Source organism: Salmo salar, chromosome 02 (genome assembly GCF_965601325.2).
Source record: "Salmo salar chromosome 02, fSalSal1, whole genome shotgun sequence".
Taxonomy (NCBI): Eukaryota; Metazoa; Chordata; class Actinopteri; order Salmoniformes; family Salmonidae; genus Salmo; species Salmo salar.
The window spans coordinates 86,553,493-86,577,235 of record NC_138292.1 but is presented as its reverse complement, the minus strand read 5'-3'; the positions used below and the strand labels follow the sequence as shown (position 1 = coordinate 86,577,235).

The 23,743-nt window shown below is 42.3% G+C and overlaps 1 protein-coding gene across 2 annotated transcripts in view; it reads left to right on the top strand.

Moving 5' to 3' along the window:
- Nucleotides 1-23,743, top strand: part of LOC145862978 (uncharacterized) — a 37,669-nt gene that overhangs the window by 5,467 nt on the left and 8,459 nt on the right. The window contains exon 2 of one of the 2 annotated variants that reach the window (XM_082967901.1): nt 17,854-19,573. The exons of the other annotated variant lie outside the window; for it this stretch is intronic. Within the exon in view, the coding sequence (XP_082824027.1) occupies nt 17,854-18,794 (941 nt within the window). The 3' untranslated portion in view covers nt 18,795-19,573. Of the gene's footprint in view, nt 1-17,853; nt 19,574-23,743 lie in introns of those variants that run through there. 2 annotated transcript variants of the gene reach the window in all.

Below are 23,743 nucleotides of genomic sequence, written 5' to 3'. Positions count from 1 at the left end.
GCATCTATATACTGGGTGGTGGTGGTGGTGGTGTGTAGCATCTATATACTGGGTGGTGGTGGTGGTGGTGTGTAGCATCTATATACTGGGTGGTGGTGGTGATGTGTAGCATCTATATACTGGGTGGTGGTGGTGATGTGTAGCATCTATATACTGGGTGGTGGTGGTGATGTGTAGCATCTATATACTGGGTGGTGGTGGTGGTGTGTAGCATTTATTTTATTTATTTCACCTTTATTTAACCAGGTAGGCAAGTTGAGAACAAGTTCTCATTTACAATTGCGACCTGGCCAAGATAAAGCAAAGCAGTTCGACAACATACAAAAACACAGAGTTACACATGGAGTAAAACAACATACAATCAATGATGCAGTTTTTTAAATAAAAAAAAATATTAAAAGAATATAAAAATAAATAATACAAAATAAAAAAATAATAAGATTATATACAATGTGAGCAAATTATGTGAGATAAGGGAGGTAAAGGCAAAAAAATGCCATGGTGGCAAAGTAAATAAAGTATAGCAAGAAAAACACTGGAATGGTAGATTTGTAGTTTGAAGAAAGTTCAGAGATAAAATATAAATAATATGGTGCAAAGGAGCAAAATAAATAAAATAAATAAATACAGTAGGGGAAGAGGTAGTAGTTTGGGCTAAATTATAGATGGGCTATGTACAGATGCAGTGATCTGTGAGCTGCTCTGACAGCTGGTGCTTAAAGCTAGTGAGGGAGATAAGTGTTTCCAGTTTCAGAGATTTTTGTAGTTCGTTCCAGTCATTGGCAGCAGAGAACTGGAAGGAGAGACGACCAAAGGAGGAGTTGGCTTTAGGGGTGACCAGAGAGATATACCTGCTGGAGCGCGTGCTACAGGTGGGTGCTGCTATGGTGACCAGTGAGCGGAGATAAGGGGGGACTTTACCTAGCAGGGTCTTGTAGATGACCTGGAGCCAATGTGTTTGGCGACGATTATGAAGCGAAGGCCAGCCAACGAGAGCGTACAGGTCGCAGGGGTGGGTAGTATATGGGGCTTTGGTGACAAAACGGATGGCACTGTGATAGACTGCATCCAGCTTGTTGAGTAGGGTATTGGAAGCTATTTTGTAAATGACATCGCCGAAGTCGAGGATTGGTAGGATGGTCAGTTTTACGAGGGTATGTTTGGCAGCATGAGTGAAGGATGCTTTGTTGCGAAATAGGAAGCCGATTCGAGATTTCACTTTGGATTGGAGATGATTGATGTGAGTCTGGAAGGAGAGTTTACAGTCTAACCAGACACCTAGGTATTTGTAGTTGTCCACAAATTCTAAGTTAGAACCATCCAGAGAAGTGATGCTGGACGGGCGGGCAGGTGCGGGCAGCGATCGGTTGAAGAGCATGCATTTTGTTTTACTTGTATTTAGGAGCAGTTGGAGACCACGGAAGGAGAGTTGAATGGCATTGAAGCTCGTCTGGAGCTCGTCTATATACTGGGTGGTGGTGGTGATGTGTAGCATCTATATACTGGGTGGTGGTGGTGATGTGTAGCATCTATATACTGGGTGGTGGTGATGTGTAGCATCTATATACTGGGTGGTGGTGGTGTGTAGCATCTATATACTGGGTGGTGGTGGTGTGTAGCATCTATATACTGGGTGGTGGTGGTGTGTAGCATCTATATACTGGGTGGTGGTGGTGATGTGTAGCATCTATATACTGGGTGGTGGTGGTGATGTGTAGCATCTATATACTGGGTGGTGGTGGTGATGTGTAGCATCTATATACTGGGTGGTGGTGGTGGTGTGTAGCATCTATACACTGGGTGGTGGTGGTGATGTGTAGCATCTATACACTGGGTGGTGGTGGTGATGTGTAGCATCTATACACTGGGTGGTGGTGGTGATGTGTAGCATCTATACACTGGGTGGTGGTGGTGATGTGTAGCATCTATATACTGGGTGGTGGTGGTGGTGGTGTGTAGCATCTATACACTGGGTGGTGGTGGTGTGTAGCATCTATATACTGGGTGGTGATGATATGTAGCATCTATATACTGGGTGGTGAGGATATGTAGCATCTATATACTGGGTGGTGATGATATGTAGCATCTATATACTGGGTGGTGGTGGTGGTGTGTAGCATCTATATACTGGGTGGTGGTGGTGATGTGTAGCATCTATATACTGGGTGGTGGTGGTGGTGTGTAGTATCTATATACTGGGTGGTGGTGGTGGTGTGTAGCATCTATATACTGGGTGGTGGTGTGTAGCATCTATATACTGGGTGGTGTTGGTGTGTAGAATCTATACACTGGGTGGTGGTGGTGATGTGTAGCATCTATACACTGGGTGGTGGTGGTGATGTGTAGCATCTATACACTGGGTGGTGGTGGTGATGTGTAGCATCTATATACTGGGTGGTGGTGGTGATGTGTAGCATCTATATACTGGGTGGTGGTGGTGATGTGTAGCATCTATATACTGGGTGGTGGTGGTGGTGTGTAGCATCTATACACTGGGTGGTGGTGGTGATGTGTAGCATCTATACACTGGGTGGTGGTGGTGATGTGTAGCATCTATACACTGGGTGGTGGTGGTGATGTGTAGCATCTATACACTGGGTGGTGGTGGTGATGTGTAGCATCTATATACTGGGTGGTGGTGGTGGTGGTGTGTAGCATCTATACACTGGGTGGTGGTGGTGTGTAGCATCTATATACTGGGTGGTGATGATATGTAGCATCTATATACTGGGTGGTGAGGATATGTAGCATCTATATACTGGGTGGTGATGATATGTAGCATCTATATACTGGGTGGTGGTGGTGGTGTGTAGCATCTATATACTGGGTGGTGGTGGTGATGTGTAGCATCTATATACTGGGTGGTGGTGGTGGTGTGTAGTATCTATATACTGGGTGGTGGTGGTGGTGTGTAGCATCTATATACTGGGTGGTGGTGTGTAGCATCTATATACTGGGTGGTGTTGGTGTGTAGAATCTATATACTGGGTGGTGTTGGTGTGTAGCATCTATATACTGGGTGGTGTTGGTGTGTAGCATCTATATACTGGGTGGTAATGGTGTGTAGCATCTATATGCTGGGTGGTGGTGGTGGTGTGTAGCATCTATATACTGTGTGGTGGTGGTGGTGTGTAGCATCTATATACTGGGTGGTGGTGGTGGTGTGTATCATCTATATACTGGGTGGTGGTGGTGGTGTGTAGCATCTATATACTGGGTGGTGGTGGTGGTGTGTAGCATCTATATACTGGTTGGTGTTGGTGTGTAGAATCTATACTGGGTGGTGGTGGTGTGTAGCATCTATATACTGGGTGGTAATGGTGTGTAGCATCTATATACTGGGTGGTGGTGGTGGTGGTGTGTATCATCTATATACTTGGTGGTGGTGGTGGTGTGTATCATCTATATACTTGGTGGTGGTGGTGGTGTGTATCATCTATATACTTGGTGGTGGTGGTGGTGTGTAGCATCTATATACTGGGTGGTGGTGGTGGTGTGTAGCATCTATATACTGGGTGGTGGTGTGTAGCATCTATATACTGGGTGGTAATGGTGTGTAGCATCTATATACTGGGTGGTGGTAATGGTGTGTAGCATCTATATACTGGGTGGTGGTAATGGTGTGTAGCATCTATATACTGGGTGGTGGTTGTGGTGATGTGTAGCATCTATTTACTGGGTGGTGGTGGTGGTGATGTGTAGCATCTATTTACTGGGTGGTGGTGATGTGTAGCATCTATATACTGGGTGGTGGTGATGTGTAGCATCTATATACTGGCTGGTGGTGGTGGTGGTGATGTGTAGCATCTATATACTGGGTGGTGGTGGTGGTGGTGATGTGTAGCATCTATATACTGGGTGGTGGTGGTGGTGGTGGTGATGTGTAGCATCTATATACTGGGTGGTGGTGGTGATGTGTAGCATCTATATACTGGGTGGTGGTGGTGATGTGTAGCATCTATATACTGGGTGGTGGTGGTGATGTGTAGCATCAATATACTGGGTGGTGGTGGTGTGTAGCATCAATATACTGGGTGGTGGTGGTGGTGTGTAGCATCTATATACTGCGTGGTGGTGGTGGTGTGTAGCATCTATATACTGGGTGGTGGTGGTGGTGTGTAGCATCTATATACTGGGTGGTGGTGATGTGTAGCATCTATATACTGGGTGGTGGTGGTGGTGATGTGTATCATCTATATACTGGGTGGTGATATGTAGCATCTATATACTGGGTGGTGGTGGTGGTGTGTAGCATCAATATACTGGGTGGTGGTGGTGTGTAGCATCTATATACTGGGTGGTGGTGATGTGTAGCATCTATATACTGGGTGGTGGTGGTGGTGATGTGTATCATCTATATACTGGGTGGTGATATGTAGCATCTATATACTGGGTGGTGGTGGTGGTGTGTAGCATCAATATACTGGGTGGTGGTGGTGTGTAGCATCTATATACTGGGTGGTGGTGGTGTGTAGCATCTATATACTGGGTGGTGGTGGTGATGTGTAGCATCTATATACTGGGTGGTGGTGGTGATGTGTAGCATCTATACTGGGTGGTGGTGGTGATGTGTAGCATCTATACTGGGTGGTGGTGGTGATGTGTAGCATCTATATACTGGGTGGTGGTGGTGATGTGTAGCATCTATATACTGGGTGGTGGTTGGTGTGTAGCATATATATATACTGGGTGGTGGTGGTGATGTGTAGCATATATATACTGGGTGGTGGTGGTGATGTGTAGCATATATATACTGGGTGGTGGTGGTGATGTGTAGCATATATATACTGGGTGGTGGTGGTGATGTGTAGCATATATATACTGGGTGGTGATGATATGTATCATCTATATACTGGGTGGTGATGATATGTATCATCTATATACTGGGTGGTGATGATATGTATCATCTATATACTGGGTGGTGATGATATGTAGCATCTATATACTGGGTGGTGATGATATGTAGCATCTATATACTGGATGGTGGTGGGTGTGTGTAGCATCTATATACTGGGTGGTGGTGGTGGTGGTGTGTAGCATCTATATACTGTGTGGTGGCGGTGGTGTGTAGCATCTATATACTGGGCGGTGGTGGTGTGTAGCATCTATATACTGGGCGGTGGTGGTGGTGTGTAGCATCTATATACTGGGCGGTGGTGGTGGTGTGTAGCATCTATATACTGGGCGGTGGTGGTGGTGTGTAGCATCTATATACTGGGTGGTGATGATATGTATCATCTATATACTGGGTGGTGATGATATGTATCATCTATATACTGGGTGGTGATGATATGTATCATCTATATACTGGGTGGTGATGATATGTAGCATCTATATACTGGGTGGTGGCGGTGATGTGTAGCATCTATACACTGGGTGGTGGCGGTGATGTGTAGCATCTATACACTAGATGGTGGCGGTGATGTGTAGCATCTATATACTAGATGGTGGCGGTGATGTGTAGCATCTATATACTGGGCGGTGGCGGTGGTGTGTAGCATCTATATACTGGGCGGTGGTGGTGGTGTGTAGCATCTATATACTGGGCGGTGGTGGTGGTGTGTAGCATCTATATACTGGGCGGTGGTGGTGGTGTGTAGCATCTATATACTCGGCGGTGGTGGTGGTGTGTAGCATCTATATACTGGGCGGTGGTGGTGGTGTGTAGCATCTATATACTGGGCGGTGGTGGTGGTGTGTAGCATCTATATACTGGGCGGTGGTGGTGGTGTGTAGCATCTATATACTGGGCGGTGGTGGTGGTGTGTAGCATCTATATACTGGGCGGTGGTGGTGGTGTGTAGCATCTATATACTGGGCGGTGGTGGTGGTGTGTAGCATCTATATACTGGGCGGTGGTGGTGGTGTGTAGCATCTATATACTGGGCGGTGGTGGTGGTGTGTAGCATCTATATACTGGGTGGTGATGATATGTATCATCTATATACTGGGTGGTGATGATATGTAGCATCTATATACTGGGTGGTGATGATATGTAGCATCTATATACTGGGTGGTGGTGGGTGTGTGTAGCATCTATATACTGGGTGGTGGCGGTGGTGTGTAGCATCTATATACTGGGTGGTGGCGGTGGTGTGTAGCATCTATATACTGGGTGGTGGCGGTGGTGTGTAGCATCTATATACTGGGTGGTGGCGGTGGTGTGTAGCATCTATATACTGGGTGGTGGCGGTGATGTGTAGCATCTATATACTGGGTGGTGGTGGTGTGTAGCATCTATATACTGGGTGGTGTTGGTGTGTAGCATCTATATACTGGGTGGTGTTGGTGTGTAGCATCTATACACTGGGTGGGGATGTGTATCATTTTCACTTTATAGCCTTTATTGGTTTTTACTGTCATAAAACAATTGTCAGAGATTTGAGGGCTGTCGGAGTCCACTGTATGATGTTAATAGGAGTCCACTGTATGATGTTAATAGGAGTCCACTGTATGATGTTAATAGGAGTCCACTGTATGATGTTAATAGGAGTCCACTGTATGATGTTAATAGGAGTCCACTGTATGATGTTAATAGGAGTCCACGGTAGGATGTTAATAGGAGTCCACTGTATGATGTTAATAGGAGTCCACTGTATGATGTTAATAGGAGTCTATTGTATGATGTTAATAGGAGTCCACGGTATGATGTTAATAGGAGTCCACGGTAGGATGTTAATAGGAGTCCACGTTATGATGTTAATAGGAGTCCACTGTATGATGTTAATAGGAGTCCACTGTATGATGTTAATAGGAGTCCACTGTATGATGTTAATAGGAGTCCACTGTATGATGTTAATAGGAGTCCACTGTATGATGTTAATAGGAGTCCACTGTATGATGTTAATAGGAGTCCACTGTATGATGTTAATAGGAGTCCACTGTATGATGTTAATAGGAGTCCACTGTATGATGTTAATAGGAGTCCACTGTATGATGTTAATAGGAGTCCACTGTATGATGTTAATAGGAGTCCACTGTATGATGTTAATAGGAGTCCACTGTATGATGTTAATAGGAGTCCACTGTATGATGTTAATAGGAGTCCACTGTATGATGTTAATAGGAGTCCACGGTAGGATGTTAATAGGAGTCCACGGTAGGATGTTAATAGGCTTATTAGTCCACTGTATGATCTGAATATTTAAAATATAAAGGAAGGGATGCATAGTTCTATCCCTAGAGAGACCTTACGCTGGCACCGTGTTCCCCACACCGACATGCATTTATTTTTACTTGTCAGATAGGCTACTATTGTTATACAGATATAGATGTACAAAAGGTGGCTTATTTGTACATTTTCCATCAATTTCTATTCGGCACAAAATAATCTGAAACGCAACCAAAACAATCAGCAAATACATCCATTAAATTAGTTTTTTTGTTGTTGTTTATTGTTGTTGTTTTTTTACCCTGTTTTCTCCCCAATTTCATGGTATCCAATTGGTAGTTACAGTCTTGTCTCATCGCTGCAACTCCCGTACCTACTCGGCAGAGACGAAGGTCTAGAGCCGTGCGTCCTCGGAAACGCGACCCAACCAAGTCGCACTGCTTCTTGACACCATGCCCACTTAACCCGGAAGCTAGCTGCACCAGTGTGTCGGAGGAAACATTGTACATCTGGCGACGGTGTCAGCGTGCACTGCACCCGGCCCGCCTCAGGAGTTGCTAGTGCGCGATGGGACAAGGACACCCCTGCCGGCCAAACTCTCCTCTAACCCGGACGATGCTGGGCTAATTGTGCGCCACCCCATTGGTCTCCCGGTCGCTGCCGGCTGCTACAGAGCCTGGACTCTAACCCAGAATCTCTAGTGGCACAGCTAGCACTGCGATGCAGTACCTTAGACCACTGTGCCACTCGGGAGGCCCACAAGTTTGAAGTAGTCATTGCGTGCTAGGAATATGGGACCAAATACTTAACTTTTTACTGCATTAATACACATAGAAGTGAATTTGTCCCAATACTTTTGGTCCCCAACATTCTTCCTCACCTCAAGTTTAACTGTCTGAGTCAGTTGGAGCAATGGGAGCTTCCTTCATATCAGAAGCCTTCAGTAGCTAAAGATTAATAACAGCTACACCGTACCAAACCTTCACAAATGTTTAACTTTATTATCCAGACTGTCAGCTTTAATTTGAGGGTATTTTCATCCGTACCACTGTCTCATCAGCCCAGCCAGGCACTTTATAAACTTGATCTCCACTATACAAATCATCTAGACATTATCTCACAAAAAATCTCACATTTATTTTAGACTAACATTTAGTTTTCAACAGCGGAGATTTGTATAAACCTTGCTGTCTACTTTACATTGGCTATAGTCAACAGTAGGGAAGCTATCAGCGAGTCACCCACCACTTTACAATGTGAGTTTGAGGCAGTAGAATTGTTTGAAATAATGGAGTAATGTCTTACCTTTCTTCAAAGTTGTCAAAATCCATCCATAGAAAGGTAGAAGCAATTATTTTAATAAGACTTCCTGATGTCATTTACCAGCATTTCTCTCCTGTTCTGTTGGTTTCCATATCAACTTTCTTTCATTGTCCAGAAGCCAAAGGCAACATCCTGGTCATATTAAACAACCCATCCTGGTCACATTAAACAACCCATCCTGGTCACGTTAAACAACCCATCCTGGTCACGTTAAACAACCCATCCTGGTCACGTTAACAACCCATCCTGGTCACGTTAACAACCCATCCTGGTCACGTTAACAACCCATCCTGGTCACGTTAACAACCCATCCTGGTCACATTAAACAACCCATCCTGGTCACATTAAACAACCCATCCTGGTCACATTAAACAACCCATCCTGGTCACATTAAACAACCCATCCTGGTCACGTAAACAACCCATCCTGGTCACGTTAACAACCCATCCTGGTCACGTTAACAACCCATCCTGGTCACGTTAACCTGTTAGGGCTAGGGGGCAGTATTGACACGGCTGGATAAAAAAACATACCCGATTTAATCTGGTTACCACTCCTACCCAGTAACTAGAATATGCATATACTTATTACATATGGATAGAAAACACCCTAAATTTTCTAAAACTGTTTGAATGGTGTCTGTGAGTATAACAGAACTCATTTGGCAGGCAAAACCCTGAGACATTTTCTGACAGGAAGTGGATACCTGATGTGTTGTATTACCTTTAAACCTATCCCATTGAAAAACACAGGGGCTGAGGAATATTTTGGCACTTCCTATTGCTTCCACTAGATGTCACCAGCCTTTACAAAGTGTTTTGAGTCTTCTGGAGGGAGATCTGACCGAACAAGAGCCATGGAACGATGATGGCCCATTAGACACCTGGCGCGCGAGTTCATGTTGGGTACCCTCGTTCCAATACGTTATAAAAGAGTATGCATTCGTCCACCTTGAATATTATTCATGTTCTGGTTAAAAAAGGCCCTAATGATTTATGCTATACAACGTTTGACATGTTTGAACGAACGTAAATATATTTTTTCCCCTCGTTCATGACGAGAAGTCCGGCTGGCTTAGATCATGTGCTAACAAGACGGAGATTTTTGGACATAAATGATGAGCTTTTTTTAACAAAACTACATTCGTTATGGACCTGTGATACCTGGAAGTGACATCTGATGAAGAGAATCAAAGGTAATGGATTATTTACATAGTATTTTCGATTTTAGATCTCCCCAACATGACGTCTAGTCTGTATCGCAACGCGTATTTTTCTGGGTGCAGTGCTCAGATTATTGCAAAGTGTGATTTCCCAGTAAGGTTATTTTTAAATCTGGCAAGTTGATTGCGTTCAAGAGATGTAAATCTATAATTCTTTAAATGACAATATAATATTTTACCAATGTTTTCTAATTTTAATTATTTAATTTGTGGTGTTGACTTGACTGCCGGTTATTGGAGGGAAACGATTTCCTCAACATCAATGCCATAGTAAAACGCTGTTTTTGGATATAAATATGAACTTGATAGAACTAAAAATGCATGCATTGTCTAACATAATGTCCTAGGAGTGTCATCTGATGGAGATTGTAAAAGGTTAGTGCATCATTTTAGCTGGTTTTATGGTTTTGGTGACCCTGTCTTTGAATTGACAAAACATTACACACAACTCTTGTAAATGTACTGTCCTAACATACTCTAAATTTATGCTTTCGCCGTAAAACCTTTTTGAAATCGTAAAACGTGGTTAGATTAAGGAGATGTTTATCTTTCAAAGGGTGTAAAATAGTTGTATGTTTGAAAAATTTGAATTTTGACATTTATTTGGATTCAAATTTGCCGCTCTTGAAATGCACCTGCTGTTGATGGAGTGCACCACGGGTGGGACGCTAGCGTCCCACCTAGCCCATAGACGTTAACAACCCATCCTGGTCACGTTAACAACCCATCCTGGTCACGTAAACAACCCATCCTGGTCACGTTAACAACCCATCCTGGTCATGTTAAAACCTGTTGAGGATAGACGTTCCGCCATCGGGACCCCTCGCCAACAGCCAATGGAATAGCAGGGCGCGAAATACAAAACAACAATCTCATAATTCAAATTTCTCAAACATACAACTATTTTACACCATTTTAAAGATAAACTCCTCGTTAATCCAACCACATTGTCCGATTTCAAAAAGGCTTTACGGCGAAAGCAAAACATTAGATTGTTAGTACAGCACCTAGACAAGAAAAACCACACAGCCATTTTCCAAACAAGGAGAGGCGTCACAAAAAAACAGAAATACAGCTAAAATGAATCACTAACCTTTGACGATCTTCATCAGATGACACTCATAGGACTCAATGTTACACAATACATGTATGTTTTGTTCGTTAAAGTTCATATTTATATCCCCCAAAAACATTTTACATTGGCGCGTGATGTTCAGAAAATGTTTTGCTTCCAAAACTTTCGGTGAATGAGCACATCAATTTACAGAAATACTCATCACAAACGTTGATAAAATTTACAACAGTTATTCAAAGAATTATAGATACTCTTCTCCTTAATGCAACCACTGTGTCAGATTTCAAAACAGCTTTACGACGAAAGCACATTATTCAATATTCTGAGTACAGAGCTCAACCATCAAAGCAAGCTATACAGTTACCCGCCAAGTTCTGGAGTCAACAAAACTCAGAAATAGTATTATAAATCTTCACTTATCTTTGCTGATCTTCGTAGGAATGCACTCCCAGGACTCCCACTTCTACGAGAAATGTATGTATTGTTCGATAAAGTCCATTTATGTCGAAATACCTCCATTTTGACGAAAAGTCAAAAATTTCCATTAGCGTTCGTAGAAACATGTCAAACGATGTTTACAATCAACCCTTAGGGTCTTTTTATCATAAATCTTCGCTAATATTCCAACCGGACAATAGCGTATTCATTACAGAGGAAAAAGAAGGAACGGCGCGCCTGCGTGACCGCGCAGTAAAAAACTAATTGGCCTCAGCCTAGTCCACTTGTTGAGTCCCCTCTTATTCTCTCCCCATTCACAGTAGACCCATGAAACAAGGTTCTAAAGACTGTTGACATCTAGTGGAAGCCTTAGGAAGTGCAAAATTACCCCACAGACACTAGTTTGGATAGGCAATCACTTGAAAAACTACAAACCTCAGATTTTCCACTTCCTAGTTGGATTTTTCTCAGGTTTTTGCCTGCCATATGAGTTCTGTTATACTCACAGACATCATCCAAACAGTTTTAGAAACTTCAGAGTGTTTTCTATCCAAATCTACTAATAATATGCAAATATTTGACTCTGGGCCCGAGTAGCAGGCAGTTTACTCTGGGCACGCTTTTCATCCGAACGTGAAAATACTGCCCCCTGTCCCAAACAGGTTCAACCCATACTGGTCATGTTAGCAAACCCATCCTTGTCATGTTAGCAACCCATCCTTGTCATGCATCCTTCACTCATGCTGCCAAACATACCCTCGTAAAACTGACCATCCTACCGATCCTCGACTTCGGCGATGTCATTTACAAAATAGCCTCCGACACTCTACTCAACAAATTGGATGCAGTCTATCACAGTGCCATCCGTTTTGTCACCAAAGCCCCATACACTACCCACCACTGCGACCTGTATGATCTCGTTGGCTGGCCCTCGCTTCATACTCTTCACCAAACCCACTGGCTCCAGGTCATCTACAAGTCTCTGCTATGTAAAGCCCCGCCTTATCTCAGCTCACTGGTCACCATAGCAGCACCCACCCGTAGCACGCGCTCCAGCAGGTATATCTCTCTGGTCAACCCCAAGGCCAATTCTTCCTTTGGCGCCTCTCCTTCCAGTTCTCTGCTGCCAATGACTGGAACGAACTGCAAACATCTCTGAAGCTGGAGACTCTTACCTCCCTCGCTAGCTTTAAGCACCAGCTGTCAGAGCAGCTCACAGATCACTGCACCTGTACATAGCTCATCTGTAAATAGCCCATCCAATCTACCTCATCCCAATACTGTATTTATTTATTTATTTATCTTGCTCCTTTGCACCCCAGTTTCTCTGCTTGCGTGTTCATCTTCTGCACATCCTACCATCCCAGTGTTTAATTGCTATATTGTAATTACTTTGCCACCATGGCCTATTTATTGCTTTACCTCTCTTATCCTCCCTCACTTGCACATATGCTGTATATATATTTTTCTACTGTATTATTGATTATGTTTGTTTATTCCATGTGTAACTCTGTGTTGTTGTATGTGTCGAACTGCTTTGCTTTATTTTGGCCAGGTCGCAGTTGCAAATGAGAACTTGTTCTCAACTAGCCTACCTGGTTAAATAAAGGTGAAATACATTTAAAAAAAATGTTAGTAACCCATCCTGGTCATGTTAGTAACCCATCCTGGTCATGTTAGTAACCCATCCTAGTGATGTTAGTAACCCATCCTGGTCATGTTAGCAACCCAACCTAGTTGTTACTATTAGATTCCCCCTCTTTCTAAGTTGCTAGAGGAGATTTTCATCTCTGTCACATATTGAAATGCTCACATAAAGTACCACAGTATGAGTCATAATACCCATAAAACCTAGCGGTCAAACAGGGGGAATTATTCCAGTCGTTTTTCCCATAAGGGATTTTAGAAACTTAAAATAAGGGCTGTGTTTGTGTAGGCTTATCCTGGCGTGACGTTCTGATAACTGTGTACATTGCTCTTGGACAAGGTAAGGGGTGTGTGTGTGTGTGTGTGTGTGAGAGTGAGAACTCAACGACAAAAAAAGAACCGTCCTCTTAACTTAACATGTGTAAATATTTGTATGAACATAAGATTCAACAACTGAGACATAAACTGAACAAGTTCCACAGACATGTGACTAATAAAAATTGAATAATGTGTCCCTGAACAAAGGGGGGGGGTTAAAATCAAAAGTAACAGTCAATGCAGCTGGTGGCCACACCAGATACTAAGTACTGCAGTCCATCTCCTGCACCAGATTTGCCAGTTCTTGCTGTGAGATGTTACCCCACTCTTCCACCAAGGTACCTGCAAGTTCCCAGACATTTCTGGGGGGAATGGCCCTAGCCCTCATCCTCCGATCCAACAACGCCCCAGACCATGACGGACCCTCCAAATCGATCCCGCTCCAGAGTACAGGCCTCAGGGTAACGCTCATTCCTTCGACGATAAACGCGAATCCGACCATCACCCCTGGTGAGACGAAATTGCTCCTCGTCAGTGAAGAGCACTTTTTGCCAGTCCTGTCTGGTCCAGTGACGGTGGGTTTCTGCCTATCGGCGACGTTGTTGCCAGTGATGTCTGGTGAGGACCTGCCTTACAACAGGCCTACAAGCCCTCAGTCAAGCCTCTCTCAGCCTATTGCGGACAATCTGAGCACTGATGGAGGGATTGTGCGTTCCTGGTGTAACTCGGGCAGTTGTTGTTACCATCCTGTACCTGTCCCGCAGGTGTGATGTTCGAATGTACCGATCCTGTGCAGGTGTTGTTACACGTGGTCTGCCACTGCGAAGACGATCAGCTGTCCGTCCTGTCTCCCTGTAGCGCCGTCTTAGGCGTCTCACAGTACGGACATTGCAATTTATTGGCCTGGCCACATCTGCAGTCCTCATGCCTCCTTGCAGCATGCCTAAGGCAGGCTTACGCAGATGAGCAGGGCCCCTGGGCGTCTTTCTTTTTATGTTTTTCAGAGTCAGTAGTAAGGCCTCTTTAGTGTCCTAAGTTTTCATAACTGTGGCCTCAATTGCCAACCTTCTGTAAGCTGTTAGTGTCTTAACGACCATTCCACAGGTGCATGTTCATTAATTGTTTATGGTTCATTGAACAAGCATGGGAAACAGTGTTTAACCTCTCTTGGGCAGCACGGTTCACACTATTCAACAGCCAGTGAAAAATTACAGCGCCACATTCAAAATGTCATAATTCAAAGTTCTCAAACAAAGGACTATTTTACACCATTTTTAAGGTACACGTCTCCTTAATGTAACCACATTGTCCGATTTTAAAAAGGCTTTACGGCGAAAGCATAAAGTTAGATTATGTTAGGACAGTTCCAACACCAGAAAAAGCACCCACCCATTTTCCTAGAAAGGACAGGCTTCACAAAAACCAGAAAACCAGCTAAAATTATGCACTAACCTTTGACGATCTTCATCAGATGACACTCCTAGGACATCATGTTACACAATACATGCATTTTTTGTTCGATCAAGTTCATATTTATATCCATAAACCCCATTTTTACATTGGCGCATGATGTTCAGAAAATATTTTACCTCCAATACTGCCGGTGAAGCAGCACAACAATTTACAAAAATACTCACCATAAACGTTGATAAAATATTAACCTCTCTAGGGTAGGTGGGACGAAATCGTCCCACCTACTCAACAGCCAGTGGAATCCCGTGGCGCGTTATTCAAATACCTTAGAAATGCTATTACTTCAATTTCTCAAACATATGACTATTTTACACCATTTTAAAGACTCTCGTTAATCTAACCACACTGTCCCATTTCAAGAAGGCTTTACAACGAAAGCAAAACATTAGATTATGTTAGCAGAGTACCCAGCCAGAAATAATCAGACACCCATTTTTCAAGCTAGCATATAATGTCACATAAACCCAAACCACAGCTAAATGCAGCACTAACCTTTGATCTTCATCAGATGACAATCCTAGGACATTATGTTATACAATACATGCATGTTTTGTTCAATCAAGTTCATATTTATATCAAAAACCAGCTTTTTACATTAGCATGTGACGTTCAGAACTAGCATATCCACCACAAACTTCCGGTGAATTTACTAAATTACTCACGATAAACGTTCACAAAAAACATAACAATTATTTTAAGAATTATAGATACAGAACTCCTTTATGCAATCGCTATGTCCGATTTTAAAATAGCTTTACGGTGAAAGCACATTTTGCAATATTCTGAGTAGATAGCCCAGCCATCACGGGCTAGCTATTTAGACACCCACCAAGTTTAGCCCTCACCAAAGTCAGATTTACTATAAGAAAAATGTGATTACCTTTGCAGTTCTTCGTCAGAATGCACTCCCAGGACTTCTACTTCAATAACAAATGTTGGTTTGGTTCAAAATAATCCATAGTTATGTTCAACTATCCTCTGTTTTGTTCGTGCGTTCAAGACACTATCCGAAGGGTGACGAATGGTGACGCGCCCGACGCGTTTCGTGACAAAAAAATTCTAAATATTCCATTACCGTACTTCGAAGCATGTCAACCGCTGTTTAAAATCAATTTTTTCTCGTAAAAAAGCGATAATATTCCGACCGGGAAACCCTGTTTACGTTCAAAGACAGAGATAATAAAAACATGGTGTCGCCTCGTGCACGCGCCTCAGTCTCATTGTCCTCTGATCGACCACTTACCAAATGCGCTAATGTTTTTCAGCCAGGGGCTGCAAAGACATCATTCAGCTTTTTGCCACCTTCTGAGAGCCTATGGGAGCGTTAGAAAATGTCACGTTACAGCAGAGATCCCATGTTTTGGATAGAGATGATCAACAAGGCCAAGAAATGGTCAGAGAGGGCGCTTCCTGTTTGGAATCTTCTCAGGTTTTGGCCTGCCAAATGAGTTCTGTTATACTCACAGACACCATTCAAACAGTTTTAGAAACTTCAGAGTGTTTTCTATCCAAATCAACTAATAATATGCATATTCTAGTTCCTGGGCCCGAGTAGTAGGCCATTTAATCTGGGTATGTTTTTCATCCGGCAGTGAAAATACTGCCCCCTACCCTAGAGAGGTTAAACCCTTTACAATGAAGATTTGTGAAGTTATTTGGATTTTTATGAGTTGTCTTTCATAGACAGGTTCCTGAAAAAGGGACGTTTTCTTTTTTTGCTGAGTTTATGTATGTGTATACAGTACCAGTCAAAAGTTTGGACACACCTACTCATTCAACGTTTTTTCTTTATTTTTACTATTTTCTACATTGTAGAATAATAGTAGTGAATAATAGTGAAGACATCAAAACTATGAAAATAACACATGGAATCATGTTGTAACGAAAAAGTGTTAAACAAAATAATATAAAATAATATTTTAGGTTCTCTGAAGTAGCCACACTTTGCCTTGATGACAGCTTTGCACACTCTTGGCATTCTCTCAAACAGCTTCACCTGGAATGCTCTTCCAACAGTCTTGAAGGAGTTCCTACATATGCTGAGCACTTGTTGGCTGCTTTTCTTTCACTCTGCAGTCCAACTCATCCTAAACCATCTCACTCGGGTTGAGGTCATCTGATGCAGCTCTCATCACTCTGTAGTAAAAAAAAAGCCTGTAATGAGTAGGTGTGTCCAAACTTTTGACTGGTACTGTAAATACAAAAACCAACTCTTTCCAGGGTTTTTCTTTATTTTGACTATTTTCTACATTGTAGAATAACATTGAAGACATTGGTGTTTACATGTCCTAATAATTATGTACCGTTCTAGTGACAACCCAACAATTGGCCACTATCTGTCATTATAGCAAGTTAAAGGAGATTACATTTGAATAAATACATATTTTCATACATTTCTATTGAATAATAAATCACAAGTTCTATACATATTTTCTGTACAAACAGAATGCAGAGGTCAGAGGTCAGATAGAAAGGTTTAGAACAAGTCCCTTCTGTTACAAACCAAATGCTGGACTAGAAGCATGGGGTAATAATGTTGAGTTTTTTTCCAGTGGGGATTAGTTTATGAATTTCCTGGCAGGTCTGTGGGACAGTGGAGATTAGTTTATGAATTTCCTGGCAGGGCTGTGGGACAGTGGAGATTAGTTGATGAATTGCCTGGCTGGGCTGTGGGACAGTGGAGATTAGTTGATGAATTGCCTGGCTGGGCTGTGGGACAGTGGAGATTAGTTGATGAATTGCCTGGCTGGGCTGTGGGACAGTGGAGATTAGTTGATGAATTGCCTGGCTGGGCTGTGGGACAGTGGAGATTAGTTGATGAATTGCCTGGCTGGGCTGTGGGACAGTGGAGATTAGTTGATGAATTGCCTGGCTGGGCTGTGGGACAGTGGAGATTAGTTGATGAATTGCCTGGCTGGGCTGTGGGACAGTGGAGATTAGTTGATGAATTGCCTGGCTGGGCTGTGGGACAGTGGAGATTAGTTGATGAATTGCCTGGCTGGGCTGTGGGACAGTGGAGAATAGTTGATGAATTTCCTGGGAGGGCTGTGGGACAGTGGATGTGTAGGAAAGATTCAAATGGGCCTGTTAACAGCCATTTCCCAGGTAGTATTGTGAATAACTAATGGATCCAAATGTACGGTTTTGAGGGATCTAGTCTAGATGAAACCTCATAGGAAGGACGTTTTATCATGTGGAGGTTTCATTCAGGTCTCTCTGTTTAACCAAATGCTCTGTCTTTGGCAGGAGAGAGACCAGACTCTCACTCTGACAGCAGTAAGAGTCCTTCAGAGGAACCAGACCCAGAGACTCCCAAACCAGTGAGACGACTCAACTGCTCTCAATGTAATAAGAGTTTCAAGTTGTCATGGAACCTAAAAGAGCATGAGAGGGCACACACAGGAGAAAAGCCTTTCCACTGCTCCCAGTGTGGAAAGAGGTTTCCACGATCACAGAACCTAAAAATACATCAGAGGACACACACAGGGGAGAAGCCTTTTCTCTGCTCCCAGTGTGGAAAGTGTTTTACCCAGTTATGGAGCCTGAACAAACATAATAGAATACACACAGGAGAAAAACCTTACCACTGTTCCCATTGTGGAAAGAATTTTAGGTTGTTGGATAAGCTGAAGGAGCATGAGAGGACACACACAGGGGAGAAACCTTACCATTGCTCCTTGTGTGAAAAGAGTTTTACCCAATTAGCTTACCGAAAAGAGCATGAAAGGAAACACACTGAAGAAAAGACTTACCAATGTTCCCAGTGTGGAAAGAGATTTTCACGATCACAGGAACTAAATTCACACGAGAGGACACACACGGGGGAGAAACTTCACCACTGCTCCCATTGTGAAAAGTGTTTTACGCACTTAGGGAGCCTGAACAAACATAATAGAATACACACAGGAGAAAAGCCTTACCCCTGTGCCCATTGTGGAAAGAGATTTTCTAGATCACAGGACCAAAAATCACATGAGAGGACACACACAGGGGAGAAACCTTACCATTGCTCCCTATGCGGAAAGGATTTTACCCATTTAGGGAGCCTGAACAAACATAAGAAGAGAATACACTCTGGAGTGAGGCCTTACTCATGTTCCCATTGCCTAATGAATTTCAGGTTGTTAAATAACCTTAAAGAGCATGAGAGGACACACACATCTTACCATGGTCCCAGTGGAAAATAGTTGACCAATTTAGGGAAACATTAAGATCATGAAAGGACACACGGGAGAAATCACACAGTTGTTCCCAGTGTGGAAAGAGTTTTACCCAGTTAGGGAGCCTGAAAAGGCATGAGAACATACACACACACACACACACACACAGGGGAGGATAAGCTCACAGTTTGGAAAGAGTTTTAGTTAGGGAACCTAATTGCGGAAAGACATTTTCCTAGACGGAGGACCTGAATTCACATGACAGAATGGACAGGCTGTGTTCTGACTTTTGTTTGACTGTTTTATGCCACATTAAATCATATTGTTTATATGAAATATTAATCAAGAATATGCCTGTTTTATAATTTTTTTTCCTCTGGAGACATGATTATGTCTAAAATCAGATCATTTTAAAATGTATTTTGTTTTGATTCTAGACTTTGATAGATTGGATACATGTAAGAACCCTTAGATGTTCATGACATGATTTGGATATGTTTAAATGTAAATTATTAATTGGATGAATATAGTGTGTATTTCTTGATTCTAACCTTGAAACCTCAGGAAATGTATTTGTTTAGTTTCATTTAGTTCATTTGTGTTCTAGTTTCCAAGCTAAGGATGTATGAAAATGTGTTGATTTTTCTGATAACGTTGATAAGTTAACATGAAAAACATTCACTACCTCTTGAATGTTCCCATCAGTATTATTCCACTATGTCAGAGAAAACACAGGTGCTGATTGTAAAACACATTTGATTAATGCAACATTTTTATCTGAATAAAAATGAACTTGATATTTTTAACTGTGTTAGCCACTAGTGGACATTGATTATGTACATGTACATCTATGTACTTACAGAAATGAGCTCGTCTGAGTGGGTGATTGGATGGCTGGAAGGTATATAACACAACATGTCAGACAGAACACAAGGAGAGGGAAGTTTTAGCAATTTTTTACAATGCTTTTGCTAATTTAATTCAAGGTGACAGACAGTGACACATTCAATATCACCTTACACACTTGCCTGCATCTAGCTGATATAGGGTGTAATCATTACTCCATCAGTTGCAAAATATAATTTCTATTGGACAAATTCAGGTATGTTTATCCCCGTTTCGTAACGTTTTTCAACAGAATCAACAGAACCCTTTGCTCATGGTGTAATTCTTTCTCCCATCTAAGCGCTCTCCTCTTCTCACCTTTTCCCTTCGTTTGTGGACTTCAATGCACAACACATCAGCTGTATGTGACCAGGTGAAAAAGCCTTTCTAAACCATATCATAACCGCTACACACAGCCTACATCATTGTCCCCATATTAGCTAAAGTAACGTCATAGTCAACATAACTAATAGGACTAACATGTTAGTTACCCTGCTACAATCATGCAGTAACTTTACAGTGCAATAAATGAGTAAAACCAAAATCTTACCTTGACTTGGAAGAGTTCCAGTGTTGGATAGCCAGCTAGCTGACATAGCATCCCTCTCTGTTTGAGCCGGGTGTCTGAGTAGGCTAAACTAGCTAGCTGCATTTGCTATTAAGTGAAAGTGAAAAACATACTATGAAATATAGCTAGCTCTTGCTTCTTCATTTTTGAATAAATTATTTCTTCAAAAATGTTCAACTATTGTCTTTCTTTGAGTCAACTACACACCACATGTTATGCACTGCAGTGCTAGCTAGCTGTAGCTTATGCTTTCAGTACTAGTACTACTCATTCTCTCATCCTTTCATTGGGTCGACAACATGTCAGATCATGCTGCAAGACCTGTGATATGTTGGAGGACGTCCTCCGGAAGTTCTCACAAGTATTGTATAAGTCTATGGAAGGGGGTGAAAACCATGAGCCTCCTAGGTTTTGTATTGAAGTCAATGTACCAAGAGGAGGACGGAAGCCAGCTGTCCTCCGGCTACACCATGGTGCTACCCTACAGAGTGCTTTTGAGGCTACTGTAGACCTTCATTGCAAAACAGTGCGTTTCAATAAATTATTTGGTGACGAGAATATATTTAGTATAGTTTTATCTACTTCTGAGGAGCCTCCACTGGAAGACATCTGTTGGGTTGGTAGCATGTGGAAAGAGGCTGTTGGGTTGGTAGCGTGTGGAAAGAGACTATTGAGAGCAGTCCAAGACACGTCTGTTGGGTTGGTAGCGTGTGGAAAGAGACTATTGAGAGCAGTCCAAGACACGTCTGTTGGGTTGGTAGCGTGTGGAAAGAGACTATTGAGAGCAGTCCAAGACACGTCTGTTGGGTTGGTAGCATGTGGAAAGAGGCTGTTGGGTTGGTAGCGTGTGGAAAGAGACTATTGAGAACAGTCCAAGGCATTTTGGGCTGTTTTTCACTACTGTCATAACTCTCCTGTGACGATTTGAAGGATCAGGTTACAGTGGGTCCGCTCTACAGCATGCTGTCTCTCTAGTAGAGGGGGAATGTCATGACTCTCCTGTGATAATCTGAAAGATCAGGTTACAGTGGGTCCTCTCTACAACGTGCTCTCTCTCGTAGAGGGGGAATTTCATGACTCTCCTGTGAAGATCAAAAGGATTAGGTTACATAGGGTCCTCTCTACAGCATGCTCTCTCTCGTAGAGGGGGGAGAGCGAGAAGTCGACTTTTATGGTCGGTCATAAAATACGCTGCCCCTATGCTCTGTAGTGTTCGAGATTGGAATGTAAACTGTGGAACACAGAGAGACCCTTGGACAATCAAAAGTTTGAATAATTAAACAATATTTATATTTTTGAGAACATGGGAGTGGTCCGTGGACACTTAAGGGTCAGTCATGACGAGTGTGCTTTATTTAGTGATCTCATGAAGGACAGGAAACACTCCTTACTGTGTCTTTGGTTGTGTACACTTTTTAATTATTGGGGTTACATCTACATATTGTGAAACATATGTGATTAAACATGAATCTATTTGTGAAAAGATGTAATGTGATGTTAACCTTCTAAATGAGAGAATATGGGTTTTCATGTAAAGTTAACCAAACCAGGGGCCACGGCCATGTGAGCATAGACATCATGTCCGCATCATGGACCACCCTTTTCTCAGAAGTATATAAAACCCACTCCTGACGAAATTTACATCAGACCACGCAAACGTAAGCTAAGGTTGCAAATGGTTGAATTTCTAAGACCAGAAAATATGAAGCGGTAGCTACAAGTTGAAATGGTTGCACTACAACTCTACCAAAGGACAAGACTATACAGCGTGGAGCATTGGCTACACGGCTGGAAATGGTTCAACTCTGAGACTATCGATTCACTACAGAAGTAAGAAGTCCTAGGCTGTCAAACTACCAGTCTGCAGCCAGAAATGTACGAAGCCTAGGACAAGAATACCGACAACCGCCGAAACATCTACAGTATTCTATGCGACAACCATGCCTGACGTATCCATTATGAACACAACAACATTATGAACACACAATTGACTCTCCAGCAGATGGACCGGCGACCACAGAGAGAGACAACAAGACATAGTCATAAATATGTCAATTTAATTTATTTTCAAATGGGCGGTAGTTCATGTTAACTTCTTTTGGCTCAAATCCCGTTAACGGGATCGATTTGACAACAGCCAGTGAAATTGCAGGGCGCCAAATTCAAACAACAGAAATCTCATAATTAAAATTCCTCAAACATACAAGTATTATACACCATTTTAAAGATAAACTTCTTGTTAATTATATGCAACGCAGGACACGTTAGATAAACAAACTAGTAATATCATCAACCATGTGTAGTTAACTAGTGATTATGTTAAGATTGATAGTTTTTTTATAAGATAAGTTTAATGCTAGCTAGCAACTTACCTTGGCTTCATGCTGCCCTCGCGTAACAGGTAGTCAGCCTGCCATGCAGGCTCCTCGTGGAGTGCAATGTAAGGCAGGTGGTTAGAGCGTTAGACTAGTAACCGGAAGGTTGTAAAAACTAATCCCCGAATCCCCCCTGAACAAGGCAGTTAACCCCCGTTCCTAGGCCGTCATTGAAAATAAGAATATGTTCTTAATCTGACTTGCCTAGTTAAATAAAGGTGTAAAAAAAAATATATATAAATCGGCAAATCGGTGGCCAAAAATACCGATTACCGATTGTTATGAAAACTTGAAATCGGCCCTAATTAATCGGCCATTCCGATTAATCGGTTGACCTCTAGTCTACACCCCCTTTTCTTTGACTACCAAGCCGTCATATCAGTTTCGTCCACTAGGGACTTTTTCTTTGTATCATGTAATACCCCATGTATGAACTAATTGTGTGTGTTTTCATGTATTTCTGTGACTAGTTAGTAAATAAATAATTTTAACCAATTTGTATATAGCTGATTCATCATTTATGCTAGGGTTCATGCAGATATCCAAGGGTTTGCGACGTTCAGTAATCAGAACTGATGTACAATTCATTAATAAGTGACTGTTTTGATAAGATATGAAAAGAGTTGATTTGGGAAATAGAGACTCTATAAACATTTTCTCGTGGTGCCCTGACTTCCTAGTTAATTAAAGTTTAAATGATTAGTATAATCACGTAATAATAATTACACAGAGAATTGATTTCATAAAATAACAGTCTTCACATTTTTAATGATAGTCACGGAATGACACTACCTTGACATTTTGTCTTCTACAGTGGTCCTCCTTTATGGGATAAACCAGTCCTTTATGGTTATGGGTTCAGCTGTATAGGATAAACCAGTCCTTTATGGTTATGGGTTCAGCTGTATAGGATAAACCAGTCCTTTATGGTTATGGGTTCAGCTGTATAGGATAAACCAGTCCTTTATGGTTATGGGTTCAGCTGTATAGGATAAACCAGTCCTTTATGGTTATGGAATCAGCTGTATAGGATAAACCAGTCCTTTATGGTTATGGATTCAGCTGTATAGGATAAACCAGTCCTTTATGGTTGTGGGTTCAGCTGTATAGGATAAACCAGTCCTTTATGTGTATGGGTTCAGCTGTAT